The sequence below is a fragment of the Egretta garzetta genome, unplaced genomic scaffold (genome assembly GCF_000687185.1).
Source record: "Egretta garzetta isolate BGI_Z169 unplaced genomic scaffold, ASM68718v1 scaffold50, whole genome shotgun sequence".
In the NCBI taxonomy this organism is placed as follows: Eukaryota; Metazoa; Chordata; class Aves; order Pelecaniformes; family Ardeidae; genus Egretta; species Egretta garzetta.
The window spans coordinates 3,499,459-3,521,057 of record NW_009258613.1 but is presented as its reverse complement, the minus strand read 5'-3'; the positions used below and the strand labels follow the sequence as shown (position 1 = coordinate 3,521,057).

Sequence of the window (21,599 nt, the reverse complement as noted above, 5' to 3'; positions counted from 1 at the left end):
GTCCCCCAAGCCAGGAGGAAGTGGGGCTGTGTTATTCGTTGCTCACTGGTGGGGAGTTTACTGACTTTATACCAGAGATGCCACTAGCTTTTTCTTCCTTAATCAATGCCAGCACATGAAATCTCAGATACCAATTGCTCTTCTGCAGGTATTGCAAAACCTTTTCATCTGTTTAGCTCCCAAGAAGGAAGACTTATGAGAAAGATATATTAATGCTCATTTCTGCTGGAGTGCAGCAAATCATTCGGCAAATGTTTGGGTGCTTGACCTACATTTCCCAGCCTTTAGGATGGACCTTTGCTTGATGGATGTATTGCTTATTTTGAACCAACTTTTTATGTCTATGTTTGAGGAAGGAATTGTGGGCCTCATTTTTCAGCGCTGTTGTTAGCAGCTGTTCCACTGATTTCAACCAGTGTAAGAATCTTGAGTCACTTGTATGTACAGGCATTTTAGTGAAGGAATTAGAACTTTATTGTAGGGTCTTGCTCCTAATCAGTATTGTTCAGCTGTAGAACTAGACATCAGGAAAGCATGTTCATTCCTAGATCTATTATTATGTGATTACAGAAAAGTCATTTATCCCTGTTTCCTTATTTCTACAAGATAAATAATATTTCTCTGCCTTTGAAAAGTTAGTTTGATTTTTTAAGTGGCAGAATCAGTACTAGCCTTTCCTATTATGGGAGTATGAATGCATATAATGTGCTGCATTTTTCTATTGCCAGTAGTAACAGCATAATGAAAATAAAATTGTACTTTGCAAGGTGGAAAATTTCACTGTCAGCATTTCTTCTTAATGCATCTGCCCAAAACAGGAAGGGGGAAAAAGCCACTCTGATCTGAACAGTACATTAACTACAAATGAAAGGCTGTTCCCATTCTTTTTCATAGAGCTTTTCATGGGTAATCATTAACGTCTCATCTTAATAACTTTTCTTCACTTTACAGTAATGTCATGTTTAGTAGGGAGTCATTCTTTGGATCCAGCCTCACAAGAAAACTTAGGTATATACATTCAAGTAACAATTGAGCCTTACTCTTTTCATATTTCTTGCATGCCATTCTCTGCCTGCAATTTCTGTTTTTACTACAGTAGTTCATCTAACCACTATAAGAAGTAAGGGGAGATAAGACTGAAAAGTTACTTAAGCATAAAAAGAAAGTTGCATGACCTTGCAGATAGTTCATTGTTCTGCTGTTCAGAAAACGTGGGATCTATTCCTGCCTCTGCCAATGATCTGCTTAGAAACAAGTGCTTTTCTCTGTTTTCATAGAATGGGAATGATACTAACCTACTCTGCAAATCATTTAGAAATTTACTGTAAGAAAACTATACTCTAAGAGCTAAATACTATTCCTTATGCAGTCCCAACCTTGCCAACACAAATTCATGCGAGTCACTTTGCATTTGAGTTCAGTGGAACATCTCTGGATGTGTATTTGCAAGTTCTGGTTCAGCAAAAGGAAAACAAGTGGATGCTTTTTGTCATCTGAATAAAGTTAGTGGCATGCTTAAATATCTTGCTGAACTGTGACCTAAGATGTGGGGCAAGAACTTTATCTTCCTGCAAAGAAACATAAAAATAATTTGTAGCATTTCAGGAATCCGAAAGACACATCATCGGAAATACTAATATTTTGACTAAATTGTCAGGCATTTTATTCTATCCCACACAAACATCTTGCTATCATTCAACTTCAGCTCATTCTTCTCATTCCAACTTCATTCCACAAACATGAATTCATCAACACACAACTTTGCTTTCCTAGCCTAAGCTTTTCAACTTCTGGAGAGCTGCTAGTGAAGCACCCCATTTTTTCATTGGATGATTGGCCCATGCAAAATAGTCAAGAGAAATTGATTTTACAGTTTGGTTTGCTTTCTAGTGCTTGATACATGGAGATATGTTTGCTGCAAAGTAAAGAGTGGGTCAACATCCATATGGTTTCTACCTATGTTGCTGGCTGCATCCATTGGTGAAAAATATCCATCCTGTTTTCACAAAGAATTGAACTTGGATTATTCTCCCCATGGATTTGCGTGACATTGCTTATTTTTACCCATTTCCAGTCACTTTAGAAACTGTGGATGAGGAGAGGGTCTGAGCAAAGTGCATAAGGGCTCTTACTCTTTCTGAAGGGCATCAAAGTTGAGCCCAAGTTAGGACTTGTGTTCATGTTTCTGGGCAAATAATCTGGACTGTAAATGAGTTTGGGTTTAGAGTCATGCCTACAATTAAATATCAATGAGGACATACACCACCAAAGAGTGCGGAAATTGGTGGGCTAAAAGGGGGTGTTTCCTCCTCAGACATCAGAAACTTGCAAATTTAGACCTCAAGATTCAGGATGCAAAGCGGCTTTTTAAATGAAGACATTAGTTGTCAAGAAGTTACAGTCAAATACATTGAGAATGAACGTTTTGTGAGTTCCTCTCTATAGAAAAGAATGTTACTTGAGTTCCTTAAAAGAGAAAGCTGATTGGCCAAATTTCAGAAGTACCCCAGAAATTCAGAATGTTCTTTGTTTTTTATCAAGAAAACACATGAACTCTCTGAGATCAGCTGAATGTATTCAGTGCAGGATTCATAGCTGTCCTCAAAACATTAGTTTCATTCTAATTTCTATTTGTAATAGTTCAAAGGAGAATAATTCTTGAAATGTCATTCAGAATGGTTTCCTAAATCTAAGTTCACTCATATAAGTACAGCTGATAACATAGTAGAATATTGGGGTAAACATGACAGCCTTTGCTTCCAGTTACTTGAGACCAACTAAACCTAATTATTAGCTAAACTGAAAAAAAAAAAAAAAAGGGAAAAAATTCCTGATTATTATTACTCCTTGTTAGGTGAAAGTGGTAAATAAATGGAGGAGGACTGTGTTTGATTCACTGTTAGCATTATTTTTCATTATTTTTCTTCTCATACATGTACCATTTGTTTATGAAACTCCAATACTACGCAAAGCACAGAGAGGAGAGTATCTGGCTTGCATGATGGGATGTAACTGCATTATTTCCTTGCATGACTGTTTCCGGAAAAGTATTTCTAGTTCAGTGGTTCCCACTCTTTATTCTGAGCAAGGGTAAAACATCTGCTGCAGAAGCCAGCCACCTCTTGTATATCCAGCCACCAAATTCATCTCTCAGATGTTCCAGAAGAATTCCCACTGCTCTTGGGGAGCAAGAATCTGAGAGCTGAATTGTTCTTTAGCTAGGAAGCTTTCAAGCCAAACTGCACTGCTTCTGCCTTCCTCCTTTTATGGTGGTCTGTATCTGCCACAGAATTAAAGAGTTCTCATGCTGGGACTCCACTTCAAAGACAAAAGTTTTGGGAAAATTTTTATTCCACCACAAGGGAGAGGATGCAACAGCATGCAAGACAAGCAATGGCAACGTATCCAAGCTAGTCAGAGAAGCTACTCTGCGCTTTTATCAGCATGTTTGGGATGCATTTCAATCCCCCTAGTTTCTGGAATTGTGCTGGAAGTCAGGAATCACATTTTATTGAATGCAAGGAAGCCAAATGAAGTGGGACCACTGTCCCAAGGGGAGGAAGAGCAGCTAATATCAGTAGGAAGAGTCTGGAAGACAAACAGTAGTACATGAACCTGTGGGTGGGAACCACTGTCCTAGCCACTCTCATGAAGGATGATGTGATCTGCGCATGCTTCATACTCTGAGACTGAGCCATGCGCATGCTGTTTTAATGAAGGAGATTGTGTCATGAGAACAAATGTTTCCGAAGTCTTTTTAAAAAGCACAATGAAAACAAAAACCCCAGCAGACCCAGATTTCATCCCTTGGAAATGAGAATAAAGTCCATTTCTTCTCTGTTGACAGCTAGTCATTATCTGGAAAGAAGCTTGGGTTTTGTTTCGGATTTTTTTGTATACAACATACTGTTACATTTTTTCATGTGAAGCTGATGAATTATTTTCTGGTTATTCGACTGCTCTGGCTGCCTGGATATGAACACAATTGTCTGTATTTATTGCATAAACATACTGTTATGAATCTGAATGTTACTTTAAGGGTTAATCATCAGGATTCAATTAATGAGGAAAGCTTCAGCTCAGGTAACTTTAGCTTAGACTAGAAACCTGCTTTTTAAATGACTTGTAATCTAGATCTTTCTGTAGTCAATAACAAGAGACAAGTTCCCTCAGCTGTAAAGTCATCCTAAAGTGAAATGGAGCTGAACTGCACTCTGTAGGTTGCTAACTTCCCACCGATTACAGGAAGGGATCTAAAGATTAATCTTAGACATGACATTTAACTTTTTAAACAACTTAAGACAGATCAGATGAGAGCTCCTAAACCTAAGATGCTCGAGCAACAGTCTTGGGGCAACAGTTTGTTCCAAAACTGATGCTTATCAATGGGGAAAGTTGAGAAACTCCCTAGAAAGAGAATTTGGGAATGCTTTTGGTTTATATTATTTACCTTGAACTCCCACCCCACCAAAAAAAACCCCCCAACAGCTCACAGATGAGTGTGCCTACCTGTGTAGTGTCCTATACTGAAAAAAAAATCCACAACATTAATGTTTTCAATACTTTCCATCATCCACTGATCCTTTTCCTGCTGGTTTGATCCCTACAGTTCCTTGTAATGCACCTTATGCTGCCTTGTCTTTTGGTAAGGAAGGCAGTTATTAAAAGAGTTTTAAGAGGCAAATTTTGAGAGATCTGGATATGTGTTTTGAAGGGCCAAACAAGCTTCTGGAGAGAAAGTCAGAGCCCGTATGCAATGATGACTCTATTCTACTAATATAGTATCAAACAGCTATTTATAAACAGTAGGAAACCACTGTCACCTATTTTTCTGCTTCTTCGTCTCTCAGATTCTCTGCCTTAAACATATTCTTCTCTTGAGAACTTCTCTGTAGTGTTACTAAACCAAATCTTGTGGCATTTGATCCATTGCTCCAAGCCAATGTAGTATGTGACCACTTCTTGCCTTTGATGAAATCACCTCATCATCTGACATCATCTGAGTTTCACTGCTAGATTTCATCCTTCTGGGATCTTCCTTCTCATCCTGGAAAGTCTTGAACCAAGATAATCAATCTTGAAATCCTAAAGAATAGGTGGACTATAGTCTCCCCTTTCATTTGAGATTCACCTATCATTGGTGACCTGTTAATCCCCCCACCAGGAAAAGCTGATCCCCACAACAAGCCTGTTATACATACAATTTTTTTCAGACCTAGGGAAAAATATCTTCATTTTATTATCACTGAATAGATCTACTCCTCCTAAAATTGCTTCAGTTTCTTTCTTCTTGTAGCCTGTTTCACAGTTTCCTTCAGTCTACAAAGATCACCATGATGCCAAGCATGCTTAATTGCTCTGTCTGTTTTTCTTCACATTGAAGACCTCACAAGCTCACTCCCTCTAACATCTTCATGCCCATCAGTTTATATTGCCTGGCTGACTCATTCTTATCACTCATCTTGGTGCACTCATTGGTGCATTTCTTTGCATTAAAATCCTTTTCAGTGATGTGCCATGATTCCAGAAACTTCTTGACCATCCTTCTCAAAATTAATTTCTCCTTCAAACTTTGATTTTATTACTACTGAGACATGAGAATTTCTTTTTCCCTACTTTACCCCAGAAAAACACATACAACTCATTCAGTTGAATTTTACTTCCTCACCTTTATTTTTCGTGCCCTTTCAAAACATGCTCATTAGCTGTCATCTTCTCCTGTACATATTTTTTCTATATACGGTAGCTGAGTGCTTGAAGAATCCAAATATCATAGAAATGCCATGGAGTTAAGACATCTGTCTTGTAAAGCACTACTGCTCTCAAATGTGGTCTCTGAAAATAGAGAGAAGTGATGGTGATACAGAAAAGAGATCACAGGATTCTCCCTATCTTAGTAGAACACAAAAACCTTGTTGGGACCCTGCACTCACCATCAGTTTAAACTTTAGAGCACCTTGGTGGATCAATCAGATCAAGATTCTAACCCAGGCACTATGGAAACTACTTTTTAAACAAGCCCTTAAGACCTAAGATGAGACTGCCCTACATATTCTGTGATGACTAGTTTGTCACAGATGTCAACAAGTAACATCTCATATTTTTCTACAAAGAAGGAAGTAATCCCTGATTTTTGCTCTATACATTTGTCTGTGCTTTGTCTTTCCCCCATGCCATGAATTCCTGAGGAAATTACATTAAGTCAAAGTCTGGGTAATATTAACACCATTCACTTAGACTGTTCTCATTCTTCACTCGAATCCATGCTTTTATCTCTTCACATCATTGACTTCAGTCTTGGTGATGCTGATATAGCAGGAGTACCTGTGTGTCTCCATGCTCACACAAGTCCTTAGATGCCACTTCCACACTTGCACACACATATGCACTTCATGCACACAATGACAGGGCAAGTATCTCAATTTACTAGGCTTCAGAAATTGCATTCACAAGTATTATCATGTTATCAACAAGAAAATTCAGAAGGCCTGAAAAAACATCCTTCACGAAGGTTTAGTACTTCCATCTTTTGTGACAGGGAAGCCCATATTTCATTATCTTCTGGGTCAAAGTTACATTAATCAGAAAGAGATAGTAGATATGAGGGCCCCAGTAATTCATATTTAAAAAAACCCAAAACACAGAACCCTGCAATAGCTGTGATACTCAATGCTCAGATCATGTAGGAATTTTGTATGCTGTACACTGCAGTATTCCTACTAGAGTCATCACTCTTATGAAAGCTGCAATGTCATCATATGCATCTTTAAATACATCTTGCCTTATCATTTTGAGAGGAATGTTCTAAGAACTTCCATTGTGGAGGGATACTGCCACAGACAGAGCTCTGAGATAGAAATAGATCCTTCTTTCAAAGAGGTGCACCATTGACACCAGAGACGCTAGAACACAAAACCAATCCATCTGACCAAGATGACTCCTTAAATAGGGAATAAGTAGTTCTGTGAGTGAGACCCTTCACGTGCAAGGTCTGCACACAACTCTCAATCTTTGTCCACTATGTCCTTGCATGGTGGACCCTCCCCATGCTTGCCTCTCCTGCCAGCAAGTTTAGAGTCTTCAGCTGGGCATACAGCACAGATACCTCTGCATACCGATGAAATCTCTTTCTTCTGGTCACCACTGCTGTTCATCCTTCAGCTCTTCTCCCATCTGTGGCTCTCTCAAACCTGATAGCTGCAGTGGCTTCTCTCCCCACACTCAACCTGCTGCCCTTCTCTCCTGCACCTAAATGCCTCTTGACCTTGTGTGCACAATTCACCTCTCCCCAGAGCTGTCCCACACTGCAGCATCCAGGAATGGGTTAAAAGGCAGGCTTTCTTCCCATGGCTTGGCCCCACATATTTATAACAATTGTGTGATTAATACATATTTAAGCAGCAAAGTGAAGAAGCAAATCAAATAATTATACCACCTTTCACCAATGAAGTGTTCAGAGCACATTTAAGCTGATACACTCAGTAGCAAATTCCTTTTGTGTTGCTCTTTTCAGTGCTATTAGTAATTGCACTTAAGACCATTACAGACATCAGGCTGTCAGAAGGGTTACTGATGTGGTTAAGATGGCAAGCAGATGCAATTCTAGCTCTATGTTGTCACTGAAAGAAAAATTTCTTTGGTCAGTAAATCTGTAAGAGAACAGTGCAAGGCATCATCAGAAGAACAAAATATGTCACTTTACTACATAGGTCACCTCAATTTCTAGTACAGTGAGAGATGACTGGAAGTGAATGGTGGAGAGAACTGGGTAGCCTGCCCTACCATGTACCTAGTAATTGCTTGGCAATGCCTTTCCGGAGTTTCACTGGTAATTTATTTGATTCACAGCACATCTAACTTTCTTTTAGTTCTGGCTATGCACATGAGTTATTCATTTAATAGCCTGCTGCAGACCCAATAGTTAAAGAGAGCATTGAACAGGAAAGGCCAAGCATCCCTATCATTAGACAATATAACTGCCTAAGTAGTGGTGTTTCTCTTCTTAATAATAAATCTAATGCTTCAGATGTGCTACTGGAGCTGAAGCACTGTGATACATGACATAGAGAGGATAGCAAGACCCTCTGGTAACATTTTCAACATTGATACAAAAAATGCTCATAAAAAGCAGTTAATTATCTGTGGAGCTTAGCTGTTGCTTACGAAGACATTGATATATTATGGTAGCCCCAGCAGTGTCCTTGTGTACAAAACATTTATTTAGCCCATTATATACTTAAAGCATCATGAAAACAAGTTACAATTGTACAAAGGAGGAAAATGATTACTTTTGCTTATTTTGTAGCCAAAAGCTGGGTCTCTTGGATCGGGTTCGTGGTACCAATACTAAAGGAAAGCTATTTACCCCTCTGAATGTAGATGCCATTGAAGAAAGTCCTTCAAAAGAGCCTAAGAATGTTGTCTTGAATAATAAGGAGCGTTTTCGCACTGCATTCCGAATGAAAGCATACGCTTTTTGGCAAAGCTCAGAAGGTAGCCCATCTGTGTTGATTTCTTTCTACCCATCCCCTATTTTCCCCATTTTACTTTATTCCTCTGCATCTTCTGTTGAAGGTTTGTGACTTTCTGGGCCAAGCATGGCCGGTCCCTGGTTTTACATGGCACGTTTGGGGAAGCTCCAGGAAACGGATGGTTGGACTTGATGATCTTAAAGGTCTTTTCCAACCTAAATGATTCTATGATTCTATGAAATGAATGCTGGAGTCCAGGCAACATGGTGCTTGAAATAAGACAATAGCCCTCCATAAAACCAGCAATTGATATGGGATAAAGCCAATGGTGGATGACCTGGAAAAAGAAGGCACACTGGGCAGTGAATCTATATCCCAAAAAAAGCACATGCCATCATGGCTCAGTTTATCGGCAGGGATGCTATGCTGAGGTAGCTCCCTCCTAGACTGCATCCAGCCCTGCACTAGCCTGTGCCCAGGCATCTGAAATATCTCCTCATTGCAAGCTCTTAAAACCTTGTTCTATAGAGTCAACTGTTGCTTCCCTCCCACTCTCCCCAAGACTGCTGCCCCTCAGCAGATTTCCATTGGGTGTACATGCAACATCATAGAGCATTTTTCCTCTCAGCTTCCCTGAGCACCCATGTTCCTCTTCTCACCTCTAGCATCTAAATGGTCTCTAAATAACAGTTTCTTCTTTATTGTGCCAGCTGGCATCAGTGCATGCTGGGCAGACTACCATGGATGTAGTCTGGGTGTCCACACTGGGAACTTGATTATCCTCTTCCATGAAGCTACATGAGCTCCAAGTAGTGCAACTTGGTCTGTAGCTTCTACACCTGTTTTAGCCCTTATGTAAAATCATTTTGGCAAAGATTTATCATTGTAAAAGCTCCAAAAAGTGCAAACTTCTAAATCCATTGGAAAGGAAGAAAAGTTCCCAACTTTCAGAAATGCTGGAATCTGAGAGGAGATCCCTCAAATAATGCATCTTACAGCTGTCCCAGCAGAATTATTAAATCCCTTTCAAGAGCTGACCAGAGAAAGAGCAACCTGCAAGAGATGCTCCTTTATTAAATTACACTTACTTTATGTAGTACTTTAGTCAGCCAGACCTCGCTCTAAACATTGTGTGCTCAGATGTTCGCACAGTTTTGTTTTTTTTTTACTTGCTTTGCAGATGCAGGAACAGGGGAACCCATGGCAGAAGAGAGAGGCGACAGTAGCGACTTCCTTATGGAAGATATGATCCCCACATTCAAGACAGCCATCCGAGCTGTCAGGTAAACATCTCTGATGCTCCTCAATGCTTTGCTTTGACTTTGAATGCTTATGCTTCAGGAAATCACATTACTGTGTTGCTACATGTTGATTCATTGTAGCTGTTATTACTTTTTTAATGCAATAGATTAGATAATTCTAGATATATTGAAAATCACAAGGCAGGTCTTATTTAAAGTCCTCTTTGAAAATGTGCAGAAAGGAAGATGGTTTTCAGTACCATTGACCATGCCATTTTTGCAAGATACTCCACAAGTATATTTATTTTAAAATAATATTGTATACCGATCCTCATTAAAATGTTATAAATATTTAAATATGCACTAAATATAGCAAGCTCAATTTAGTGATTGTAGTATTTATGTAAAACTGGAATTTTCACTTAACATTAAACTCCGAGCTGACTCAATTCTTTTTTTATTCACAGTTCTCTGAGTGTGCAATATACTTTTCAGCTGTCATATTTTAATAGAAGATGAGGTCTCCATTTCAGCAGTCTTCAGCTTGTGACATGTGTCACCTCTATTTTCATATCACAAAAGAGATTCCCTAGGGTTAGAAAACTCCTAGTAAGGCTCGATAATGTGTTTAGCACATCAAGAACATGATGCTCTGTTACTCATCCACTCAGTACTTTTTACTCCCTTCCTTTGAAAAAAGCCCCCATAGGAAAATACTCTACTTTTATTGCAGTTGCTTTTTATTCCAGAAGTTGTTATGTTTTGGGCCAGGGAGTTACCACCTTCCAGGTGAAATACTGCAGTGCCCCGAAATTACCTTCTTAGAAAAGCTTCAAGGAAGATGGTTATACTTGTATGTATGCAGCCATAATATATATTTTCCCGGTTCTTTTCCAGCTGGGTGCAGGAGAACCAGTCATTAAAAATTCCAAGTTTTCTCAAGTCTGCTGAAAGCCATGTCCCACAGGCTTTGCTCATGTTACCCATGACTGCTTCCCTCCTGCTGGAAGTGTCTTCATCCCTACTTCCTTTGCAGTTTTTCCTTTCTTTCCCTGATGCCTGATTGCTTTCAAACACAGACTATCCATCTGTCCTGTTTTCCAGCCCCACCTCCATGAGACAGGCTATTATTACTCTTGCAAAACTTCCTTTCCCATATCCTGTGCAAATCTAATTGATTCATGCAATTTCCCTTTAAACTCAATCATGAGCCAAGCTTTCTTTTTTCGTTTGTATAGTTTACCCAGACCCTGAATGCTAATGGGAAGTAATTCTTTCAGACAAAACCACTTAATGGCTTTTCAGGGTCATGATCAAGGAGATTTTAAATTGAAATTGCTAACAGTGTGAGTCCTATTTTTCATTTATGCTTTTTTTAAGCATAGTTTTGCTGTTGTCTTATATAGTTTGGCTATAATAGGTATAGATATAATTTTGAAATCTTGAAAGATTCATGAGCAACAGAGTTAAAGGGTTAAAACCCCTTGCGAAGTCATAATAGAATTATTTTTGCTAAGTGAAAGTTTATACAGATTTTAAAAGGGTTAAATAATCCCATCAACCTTGAATAAAAAAGATTTCAGAATCCTAACAGATGACAGCAATTCCCCAATTCAGACCAATAAGAACATGAAGACTCTACTGAGAAAGCAAACCCTCAGATCCCAAGCCTAAAACAGGTCAAAGAAATAAAATGCTTTTCATTCTTTACATATGTTTCTTGTCTATTTGTTTAATCCACCAAGATATAACACTGTAAACTAATGTATAAACAGCAATGACTGGAAAAAAAGGAATGTCAAAGATTTTTCAAGTGCTCTAGACAGCCCTGGTCCTTATCACAAGAAATCTGTTATTAAACACTAGGACATTTAATAATAATAGTAATATTAACATCAATTATATTATTTATTATTATTACAACAACAACAATCATGTTATACTGTTGTTTTTTCAAGGACACTTCAGGCAGTTCTAACTCTTTTTCTTTTCTCCACAACTTGAACTGCTGCTGACTTAACTTCCACATTTCTATCTAATTATCATTTCCTATCCAAAATTTTCCTAAGTGCATATTATTCAGCATTATATATACTATGAAATAGCTTTATAATAGACTGAAGTGTAAAAAAACTGCTTCAGTTTCACAGTTTCAAAAGTCTCCTGTGACTTGTGTTGTTCAAGACCTAGTCCCTTGTATGATTTTGTAGCTTTGAAACATTTCTAGTTATGATAGTGCTGAAAAAGATATTTTGTGTGTATAATTCATTTTAGCCTATTAATTACGAAAAGCCAACTGTTACATATTTACAAATGTGGTATGATATTAGTGATTCTCTGCTTATGTTTTATTGCCTTGTTTTGAAATAACACGCTAAATTTCCAAACATCCAGAGTATTTATCAAGTATTCAATAAAACTGCAAATTATCACTATGGAATTTATATAAGAAGTTACTAATTGTTCTGTTTATTATGCAGAATACTACAGTTTCGTCTCTATAAAAAAAAATTCAAGGAGACTTTGAGGCCTTACGATGTAAAGGATGTGATAGAGCAATATTCAGCAGGGCATCTTGATATGCTTTCCAGAATAAAATATCTTCAGGCAAGGTAAGAATCCTCTGGTAAATGGGGAAAATATGTAGTTGTGCTGGCAAAATAAAAGCATAGCTGGCCTGATTTGCATACAAGGCCACCCAGAAGCTATGTCTTTGCATAGCGTAGCTGGTCAATAAGAAAGCCCTTTCCCCAAAGAATAAAGGAAAGTGAGCAGCTAGCAGGGGTAACTGCAGCAGAAGAGACCACTGGCTCATATTTAGAACAAGAAAAATCCGAGATAAAAATCCTGTGAATTTTCTCGACCATTGCCTTATTTGATTAGGGGCAAGTTTCCCCCTTTTTACAAATGATAGAGCAGCTATTGCTTTTATTTACGTGAGCTTCTCTTTGGGCTGGATTCTCTGCTGACCAGTGCCTGGTAAAATATCTCATACAAATGCAAAAATGCATCAGCACAGAAAGTTTTACATCCCCTTTGCTCAGGTATAAGCTGACCCTATATGGAAAAAATTGGCATTTCAGGCCTTTGTGTCTGTTCGGTTGCAATCTTCTCCCACAGTTGTTTCCTCAGAGAAGCGGTTCATCCTGATGTGCTTTTGATGCATGTCTACAAAAATTTGTGCTGCTTGCATCCTGAACCATGGGCACAGGTCAGAGCTTGAGCTAGTAAGCTTGTCTGGGTTTAGGTGCACGTGTGTGTATATGCCTGTAGCTGTATTACTTCAGTCCCAGCACAGCACTGTCCACGTTCCCTCAAGCCCCGCCCCAGTCACTCTGAACAGCAAAATGCCATGCAGATGTAACCTTGGTTTCTCTCAAGAATGGGCTGAGTGAGTGAAATTCTTGCTGCACATTTAGACCTTATCTAGACTTGTCTTGACTTTGTAGGCTCCTATGGTCCTTCTGTTGAACCTCATAATTTCTTATTTCAAAGTGCTTTTCTGTGTACTGGGCTATCTCATTTTCAAGTATATAACATGTCTGGTTCCTACCTCACTATTACTGCTCTAGAAAAGCTGCTTTCTTTAATTATAATCCACAAACCCACCATTGTTACTCTATAAAATGAGCTCTGCATCACATGAGCTTAGCTGTCAATGCAGTAATATCTTTTTGAACTCAGGAAGTTGAGGAGGGCTCATGGTTTTAGAAATCTGCACCTATCTATGGTGGGGTCTACATGGCTTACACTTACTACATGGCCTTTACCTCAGACTGAGCTGTTGTGTGATTTTGGACAGCAGAGCACCTCTCAGGTATTTGCTTGAGTCCTAGCAGCAGTAAAGGTGCCTGACAAGATTAGGGCCATCTCACGCAGTGGTTATGGCAAGTGAGTCAGGGTGAGAACCACAGCACAGCCTCAGCCCTGTGATCTTCAGCTCAGCAATGCCATGCCCCAGTATAAAGAATGACCAGTAGTGGAAGACCCGCACGATTTCAACAGCCATTTTGAGCATATACGGGGAAGACCTTTTTAGAGGTCTTTGAAGAAAAAACATAATCCTGGCAAGCCATGTGAGATTCCTCTTGTAGTTAACAGAGAGCTAGTCAACATAATTAATGGCCCTTATGGCATGATTAATCCCTGCTTAAACCAGATGCTTCCACTGGATCAGTTGAATCTCCCTTAGTCTCCCCTGAATTTTTTTCACTGTGTTGAGTAGGTCTCCACTGATTGTAATCGGACAAAACCAGGGAGGTGAGTACTACTCGTTGTGTCTATGAATAGCGAGACGCCCCAGGAGTTTGATGAGTCGTTGACTGATGGCCCAGCAATGCTTGGGTGCCTAGCAAATATCTGGCTAGCTTCGTGAGTTTTGCTTTGAGTTTTTTTAAATTCCATTTTCAAAACTCCCTGGGGCACTGTGAAGCCATGCAAGGTACCTGCATGGATTGTCAGATAATACAGATAACTGCTCTGTGACTGAATGAACAGAGGCTTGCTTACACCTGAGCAGTTGGATAAGCCAAATGAAAGGACATATTGATATAGCAGAAGTGTGTAATTAAATATGCTGGAGCCTCCCAAACAATCCTTTTGGTTTTGTTCCAAATAAAAAGTCAAGTAGGATTCCTTGTGAAACTTCACTCGTGTTTTTCAAACCAAAATAATAATTAGTAACAACAACAAAAAATACTGATAATTGGGCACAATAACTGCTAGAAAGTCATTGGTTTATTAAGAGTATCAGGAATTGCCATCTTTCACCAAATTCTGATTTTCACTATCCAGCACAAAACCCGATGGGTCTCTCTTGATATTTTCAAGAGCAACTGTTGTTAGAGGTTTTTTGACAATCATGCTGTTTAGTTCCTTTGAAGAAAATGAAGTCATGTGTTTCAAATGTTGAAGTTTGGAAACAGTGAGCTAGATAATTACTTAATTACCATGAAATTACCAGGTAATTACAATTCATTGTATTGATTGCGGACCCAGAACAGAAGAAAACACGTCATGACCCTCAATGTACTATCGGATCAAAACGTGCTTTCTTTTTGAATCTTTGCTACTGTTTGCTGTAGAGATACAGCATTTTCTATCATGTGTTAACATTTAGAGATGGACTTATGCAGTTTCACTTTTCTTTTTTTCAGAGTAGATATGATTTTTACACCTGGACCTCCATCTACTCCCAAGCATAAGAAATCCCAAAAGGGAGGAGCTTTTTCTTACCCTTCACAACAGTCTCCCAGGTAAATTTTTTTTATGCCTAGTATTTTGCATGGACCAAAACAGAAGTAAAAAGTTCATTCATACCAATAAGCATGCCCTTCATTCATCCAGCCAGTACACTGTCATAGTAATGATACTGAGAGGATATGTTGCTACAAGATTCATATCTGTAAATGTTGAGCCAGAAAGACACTTGCTTCCCAAAGAACAATGTATGATGGGTAGCTAAACTTAATGGTTTCTTAATTGTCCAGCTTCTCCATGGTTTGGAAATGTGATTTTATATGAAATATACACATTTGATTGCTGATGTGCTGAATTTCTAACATTCAATTAGTAAACCCACTTAATAACTCAATAAAAACCACCAATAATTTGAAGGTAAACCAGTTATCTTCCTGAAGTAAAAAAAAGTTTTGTTATAGCCCCCACCAAATAGCAAGCACAGAGTTTTAATGATGCTGCTTTTAAATCAATGATTGGTGGGAATGGCTGAAAATAAATTGCAATACCAGGTTTCTGGGTGTGAAAGTTACAGCATGTTATTGTATCGCTGCATTCCTGGTAGCAAGAATTCAATAATAAATGACATTTCTTCTGTTATTTACAACTATCAATCTGTCAATAAATACCAATGAAGAACCACACAAGACCATCAACAATCTGTCCCCAAAGCTGTTATGGTTGTTCAGAACAAAAGTAATCTTACAGAAAATAAATTAACTTGGCTCTATCTGGTTTATCCCACCCAGTGAAAAATCTAAAACCATGTAAATGTGAAGACAAAGACCTACGTATGTGGAAGAGACAATGATCATTTGGGAAACAAAGCAGATTGCAAAATTTGAATGAGCCCATATCATCAGTAATCCAATGTGAAATCTGACATGTTTTAGTTATCGTTTCTGCTTTAGTAAGATATAATCACAGCTATATTTTGCATTTTGTCAGAAAAACAAAAAGGTTAGGGTATATTTGTTCTAAATCACTTTAAAGAACAAGTGCTTAAAAGTTGTTTTTCTAGACTTTGACATAGGTTACGGAAATATATAGATTCCTTTGAGAGTTGGTTTGGAAACCTTTTGATAAAGACTTGACTTAATAATGAACATCCTAGATCCCATGATATAAATCAAAGTTCTTTAGTTAAGCAGAAATCATCTTCTTATCTCCTGAAGTTAGTCCATCTGATGGGCAGGCAGTAGGAAATTACATAGGAAAACCTATACTTTAAATCTCCAGGCCAGACTGTCTCTTTTCAGCATTTCCAGTCTCTGCCACTTACTATTTGGTTTAATAAAATTGAGAAAAAAAAACTGTTCAAACTTGAAACTGGGATTCAGTCTTCAAAGATGCTAATTATAAAGAATTAGATTCAAAACCACATGGCTGTCTCTAGACCCACTATCTAGACTAGCTCAACATTTTTTCACAAACCTGAAATTATTCCACCAAGACTGAGACTAATTTCCCTTGAACTTTTTGTTTGCTTTTGTTTTTTCTTAGTCTTAATTTTGAACCAAAAAAATTTTGATATAAAAATCAGGAATACATTTTTTAGAAATGCATTGAAATCACAGGGAATAGACTTTTGTTCCTGTTTGTATGAGAAATAATGAAATTTAGTCTTTTATTAAATGGGGCTCCAAGGAGCTGTATGAATATACCACCAAGACGGTAATTCTGTTTTCTGATATAAGTTACTTACTGTGATGCAAAGAAAAGTTGAACACTAATAGAGTTATTAATTCTTTATAGAAATGATCCATATGTAGCCAAAGCATCTACAGCAGATACTGAAGACCAAAGTATGATGGGCAAATTCGTTAAAGTTGAACGACAGGTATGTAATTTCATGGCAATGATGGAGGCTGAGGTGCTTGTACAGAAATTTTAAAGCTGACATAAATTCTGTTTGAGTCTTTGGCTGACCCAGGCAGATTTGTACTATTGTTGATCAAGACTCACACAGATCTTGTGCTAATGATCACAAAACAATGTTGTTAGTTTTTCATGAAAGAATGAATTAGCTGGGAAGTGTGCATTTTGAAAACCACTGAATGAATATCACTATATATGGCAGGAAGACCCTAACCATGGTGTTTAGATGGGACTTTGTCCTTCCCTGAAATTCCATACTCATCTTGTCTGGTGTTTTGCTGTGAGCACCATCTTCTTTTGCAGGTTCTGGCACTCAAAAGGATTGCCTCCACAGGTATTTTTGGGCCCTCTTTGTGCATCCTAACCTATTGCTTAGCAAGTCAAGACACTCTCATTTTTAAATACGTAACTAAGATGGAGGCAAGTGGCATTGATTCACATCATTTCCTTTCATGGAATGTAAATGTTCAGGAACAAAATACTATCAAAAGGGAAAGGAAATTAGTCCTGATATTTAACCCTGATGTTGTGGGACTAGTAAGTGTTAGAGAATAGGTCTGTGCACAAAGGTCATTCCACCTGTTGGATTTTGGTAATAGCTATTTACCTAATGGTATCAAGACCTTGGTCATAATGTTGTAGACTGCTGTTGGGTGCTGGACTGCCAAATACCCAGCAATGCCAAGAATTTTTTTGGCACAGTTCATAGGGATGGGTCCTCTTAATCTAAGGCAGTTAGAGGATAAGCTGGCATCCGCTGCAGTCAAGCTTCCAAGGGAAAGTCATGATTATCCCATAATTACATTAATGACCCATACAGATGGCAGCACACCATTGCGGGGGGCAGTGCACCTATGGGAGCATTGACTCTTTCATTGAACAACTGACTTGAGACAATATCATAACATTGGTATTTTTCAGGTTAATGACATGGGGAAGAAACTGGATTTTCTTGTTGATATGCATATGCATCATATGGAACAGCTGCAAATACAAGTTGCTGAGATAAGTCCATTAAAAGAAACTGCTTCTCCTGCAAAGGAGAAGAGAGAAGAAAACAAATATTCTGAATTAAAAACAATAATCTATAAATACACTGAGCAGTGTGCTCGTGAAACTCCTTACAATTTCCAGCAGGTTCCAGTCAACAAAGTCAGTCCGTACGGTTTCTCAGCGCATGGTCATGTGACTCATTCACAACCTTTATCAACAGGTGGGCAAAACTCTGGCAAACTGCAAGCCACACCTTCCTCAACTTCATACGCAGAAAGGCCAACAGTTTTGCCTATATTTACATTAATGGACTCCCAGGTTAGCTACCACTCTCAAGGAGACCTACAAAGCCCTTACTCAGATAAGGTGTCTCCAAGGCAGAGAAGGAGCTTAACAAGAGACAGCGATACTCCATTATCCCTTCTCTCCGTCAACCATGAGGAACTTGAGCGCTCCCCAAGTGGATTCAGTATCTCCCAAGACAGAGACGACTTCCCGTTTGGCCCCAATGGGGGATCGGCGTGGATGAGAGAGAAACGTTACCTAGCAGAGGGGGAAACGGACACAGACACCGACCCTTTTACACCAAGTGGCTCCATGCCTTTGTCTTCTACAGGAGATGGGATTTCAGATTCAATATGGACCCCTTCAAATAAGCCAGTCTAAAAGTGCGTGTGGGGGCAGTCACTGGTTGACTTCTCCATGTAATGTAAGCATACTTTGTATATCTCACTTACTCTACACCCAAAGCTTACTAGTTCAAAACACCAATGGCTGCATAAGATGCATGTGATATTAGTGGTAGTCATTCTGCACCATTTCATACAATTTACTAATGCAGTTTTTTTCATGCTACCAAAACTAAGGAGCTTAGTTTTGAGCATGGTTTGCATGACTTTACCCTATATAAATGGTACAGCTGATTTCTTCTATGATACATATCTATCTGATACTCTTGAATACAACAATGGTGAATTGATAACAGGGGAGATATGGTGGTCCTTGCTACATTTTGTAAACAGAGCAGCAAAGTAAAAATATTTTCAGGAGCAATATTCCTTTGTGGAAACAATGCCTGAATCCATTTTCCAATGTGAGTAAATCAATCTCTAACCAACCTAGCCAAGAACATCTAATACAAAGCAGGGAAAAAGCTGAGTCAAAGTAAATGACCTACTGAAATGGTTCTGTGAACTAAATGTTCCTCATGTGATCTATTCCACAACTACCCATGAAATACAATGTCAAAATGAAATTTGGGATAGAATTTAAAATTATCAAAGCCACTGTCTGGGATCGGTCATGGGTATTTATTTATTGTAAAATGTAAATGTAAATCCCTCAAACTACTTTGAAAATCTCCACTAGTGTTTATAAAATTGCTTGAAGTGTGACTACAATGCTATTTTGTAGAAGAACTTTTGCTCAGCCCATTTGTTACTTATGGAGCCAAATTTTCTTCATTTTGAAAATAAGGTTGTTCAGTGTAGGGAGCTCCAGGTTTATACACTCAACTCTTTTATTGACTTATGTGCTGCTAAGTAAGCTGCGTAATGTAACTGTGCCTCAGTTTCCCAATCTGTTAACTGGGAGTTATACATCCATACAAATATACAGGTTGTAAGGCTCGAATTCACTAATATTTGCCAAGCACTTTGAGCTCCTCAGATGTGCAGAGTATTGCTATTCTGTTCCCTGGGAATTCCACAATGTGGGATGCTGCCAGGATCTCTTTGTCTCTGTTCACTGTTTTTCTTGGAAATGGACTGCTCCAGATCCATGCATGTGTGCCATATTTAAGATCAATGTACAAATAAATAAATACCATTCTTGTCACCTGTCCCTGAGCAACAGAGGGATATGTATGCTCCCTAGGCCTCAGCCAAATATTTTTTCATGGGAGTTGGAAATTAAGTTGAGGGGGAGCAGGAAAACAATCCAACCCACTGGGAACAGGGCAGCAATGAGTCGAAGATCTCACCACTACAGGGGGAATGTACTAGCTATACAGCTAGTGAAACCATCCTGTCCAAATATCCTACACAGGATTCAATCCCAGTGTCCATGAAACAGCATCCGTTTGATGTCGAGTTTGATGGCTATGCACTCTTTACAGCTGGTGGAAAACTAATCAATCAGTACAAGTCCGTGAGCACAGGGTACACGAACCAAAGCATACATCAGCTTTAGGATGAGACTAATCTCATCTTTGACTCAATTATCTACAAAGACCAAATTTCTACCGATTTCAAAAGGAGCAGAGGGTGACTTGCTTAGACGTCAGGTGATCAGAGGCACCCACATCCAGTGGGAAGGCTTCCATCCCTACCCCACTGGTCCAAGGTGCAGCTTCTCTACCACAGCTCGTGTCCGCCTCCTGTTGGGATTGACCCCTGCCACTCCACACAATGACTCCACCACCATCCTGGTTTACCCTGGCAGGCAGCTGAACACCGCCCAGCTGTGTGCTCACCACCACCCCTCAGTGGGGTGGGGGAAAGAATCAGGAGAAAAAAAAAAAAAGTAAAAGCCGAGGCTTGAGATAAAGGCAGTTCAATAAAACAGCAGCGGAAAAGAACAACAACAATAACAATAACGGTAAGAGAATCTACAGAATATACAAAACAAGTGATGCACAATGCAGCTGCTCACCACCCACTGACTGATGCTCAGCCCGTCCCCCAGCAGCAATCTCTGCCCCCCAGCCAACTCCACTCCCCCCCCAGTTTCTATACTGAGCACGATGTCCTATGGTATGGGATATCCCTTTGGCCAGTTGGGGTCAGCTGTCCTGGCTGTGCCCCCTCCCAGCTTCTTGTGCCCCTGGCAGAGCAGGGGAAGCTGAAAAAAAAAAGGTCCTTGACAGGTGTAGGCACTACTTAGCAACAACTAAACCATCAGTGTGTTATCAACATTCTTCTCATCCTAAATCCAGAACACAGCACCATGCCAGCTACTAGGAAGAAAATTAACACTATCCCAGCTGAAACCAGGGCAGGATCCACCCCTTATTCTATACCACCCACATCATGCCCAGGTCCTACCCTTTCCAATGCATTCTAATTAGTCACCACCACCGCTGTGTTTTGATATATACACAGAGGCATCATTCCCTTAGTCGACGGACTATGCCTCTCAAATGTCTGTTGCGTTAATTTAGTCCATGACTTTGGGTTCCATCTGTATTAAGAGCCTTTCAGGGCAGGAGAGATGGTGTGTAGTGTTGGATTGTTGCATGCTGAAGCCAGGTCTGGCTCCATCACCACTGCACTTGCTTGGTTTCGTGAAAATTCATTCTTCGTTAATCTGGCCAATTCTTACTGTAATACTGTCGATATGACATAGAGCAATCATAAAAGCGATTACATTATACAGAAATTATACAGCAATTAACATCAGCTCATTGGCTATTTTCACCCAAAATCCAATCCCCTTGAGGGGGGATGGCCAACAAAGACACAAGGATTTGGCCCATGTAAGATGTTAGAAAGGGAACTGTCTGTAGTGACTGCTTGGATTACGCTGCAGCTGCACAACCGAGCGTCGCTGGCACGTCCAATCAGAGCACAAGGACTTTCCTGTGCTTTCCTGCGCTTCCCATGCGTAACTGGGTATTGCACAGACCCAGATAGAGCACGCTTCGATGGAAGATACCTTGTTGGGTTTTCCCCGCTGTAGTAAACTTCATGTTTGATTCCTCAGTATCGTTGACATCTCATACCAGGCCTTCCATCCAGGGAGCTTCTTTCTGTTCTCTTCCAGATGTAGGCATTGCCTT

General features: G+C 39.3%; 1 protein-coding gene across 1 annotated transcript in view; it reads left to right on the top strand.

Annotated features, from left to right (window-relative positions):
• KCNQ3 (potassium voltage-gated channel subfamily Q member 3) overlaps positions 1 to 18,487 on the top strand; it is a 43,096-nt gene extending 24,609 nt beyond the window's left edge. Inside the window, exons 10-16 of the mRNA XM_035903436.1 lie at positions 952 to 1,008; positions 8,306 to 8,493; positions 9,652 to 9,754; positions 12,193 to 12,324; positions 14,869 to 14,967; positions 16,706 to 16,790; positions 17,750 to 18,487. Of these exons, the coding sequence (XP_035759329.1) occupies positions 952 to 1,008; positions 8,306 to 8,493; positions 9,652 to 9,754; positions 12,193 to 12,324; positions 14,869 to 14,967; positions 16,706 to 16,790; positions 17,750 to 18,487 (1,402 nt within the window). The remainder of the gene's footprint in view (positions 1 to 951; positions 1,009 to 8,305; positions 8,494 to 9,651; positions 9,755 to 12,192; positions 12,325 to 14,868; positions 14,968 to 16,705; positions 16,791 to 17,749) is intronic.
• The last annotated feature ends 3,112 nt before the right edge of the window (positions 18,488 to 21,599 follow it).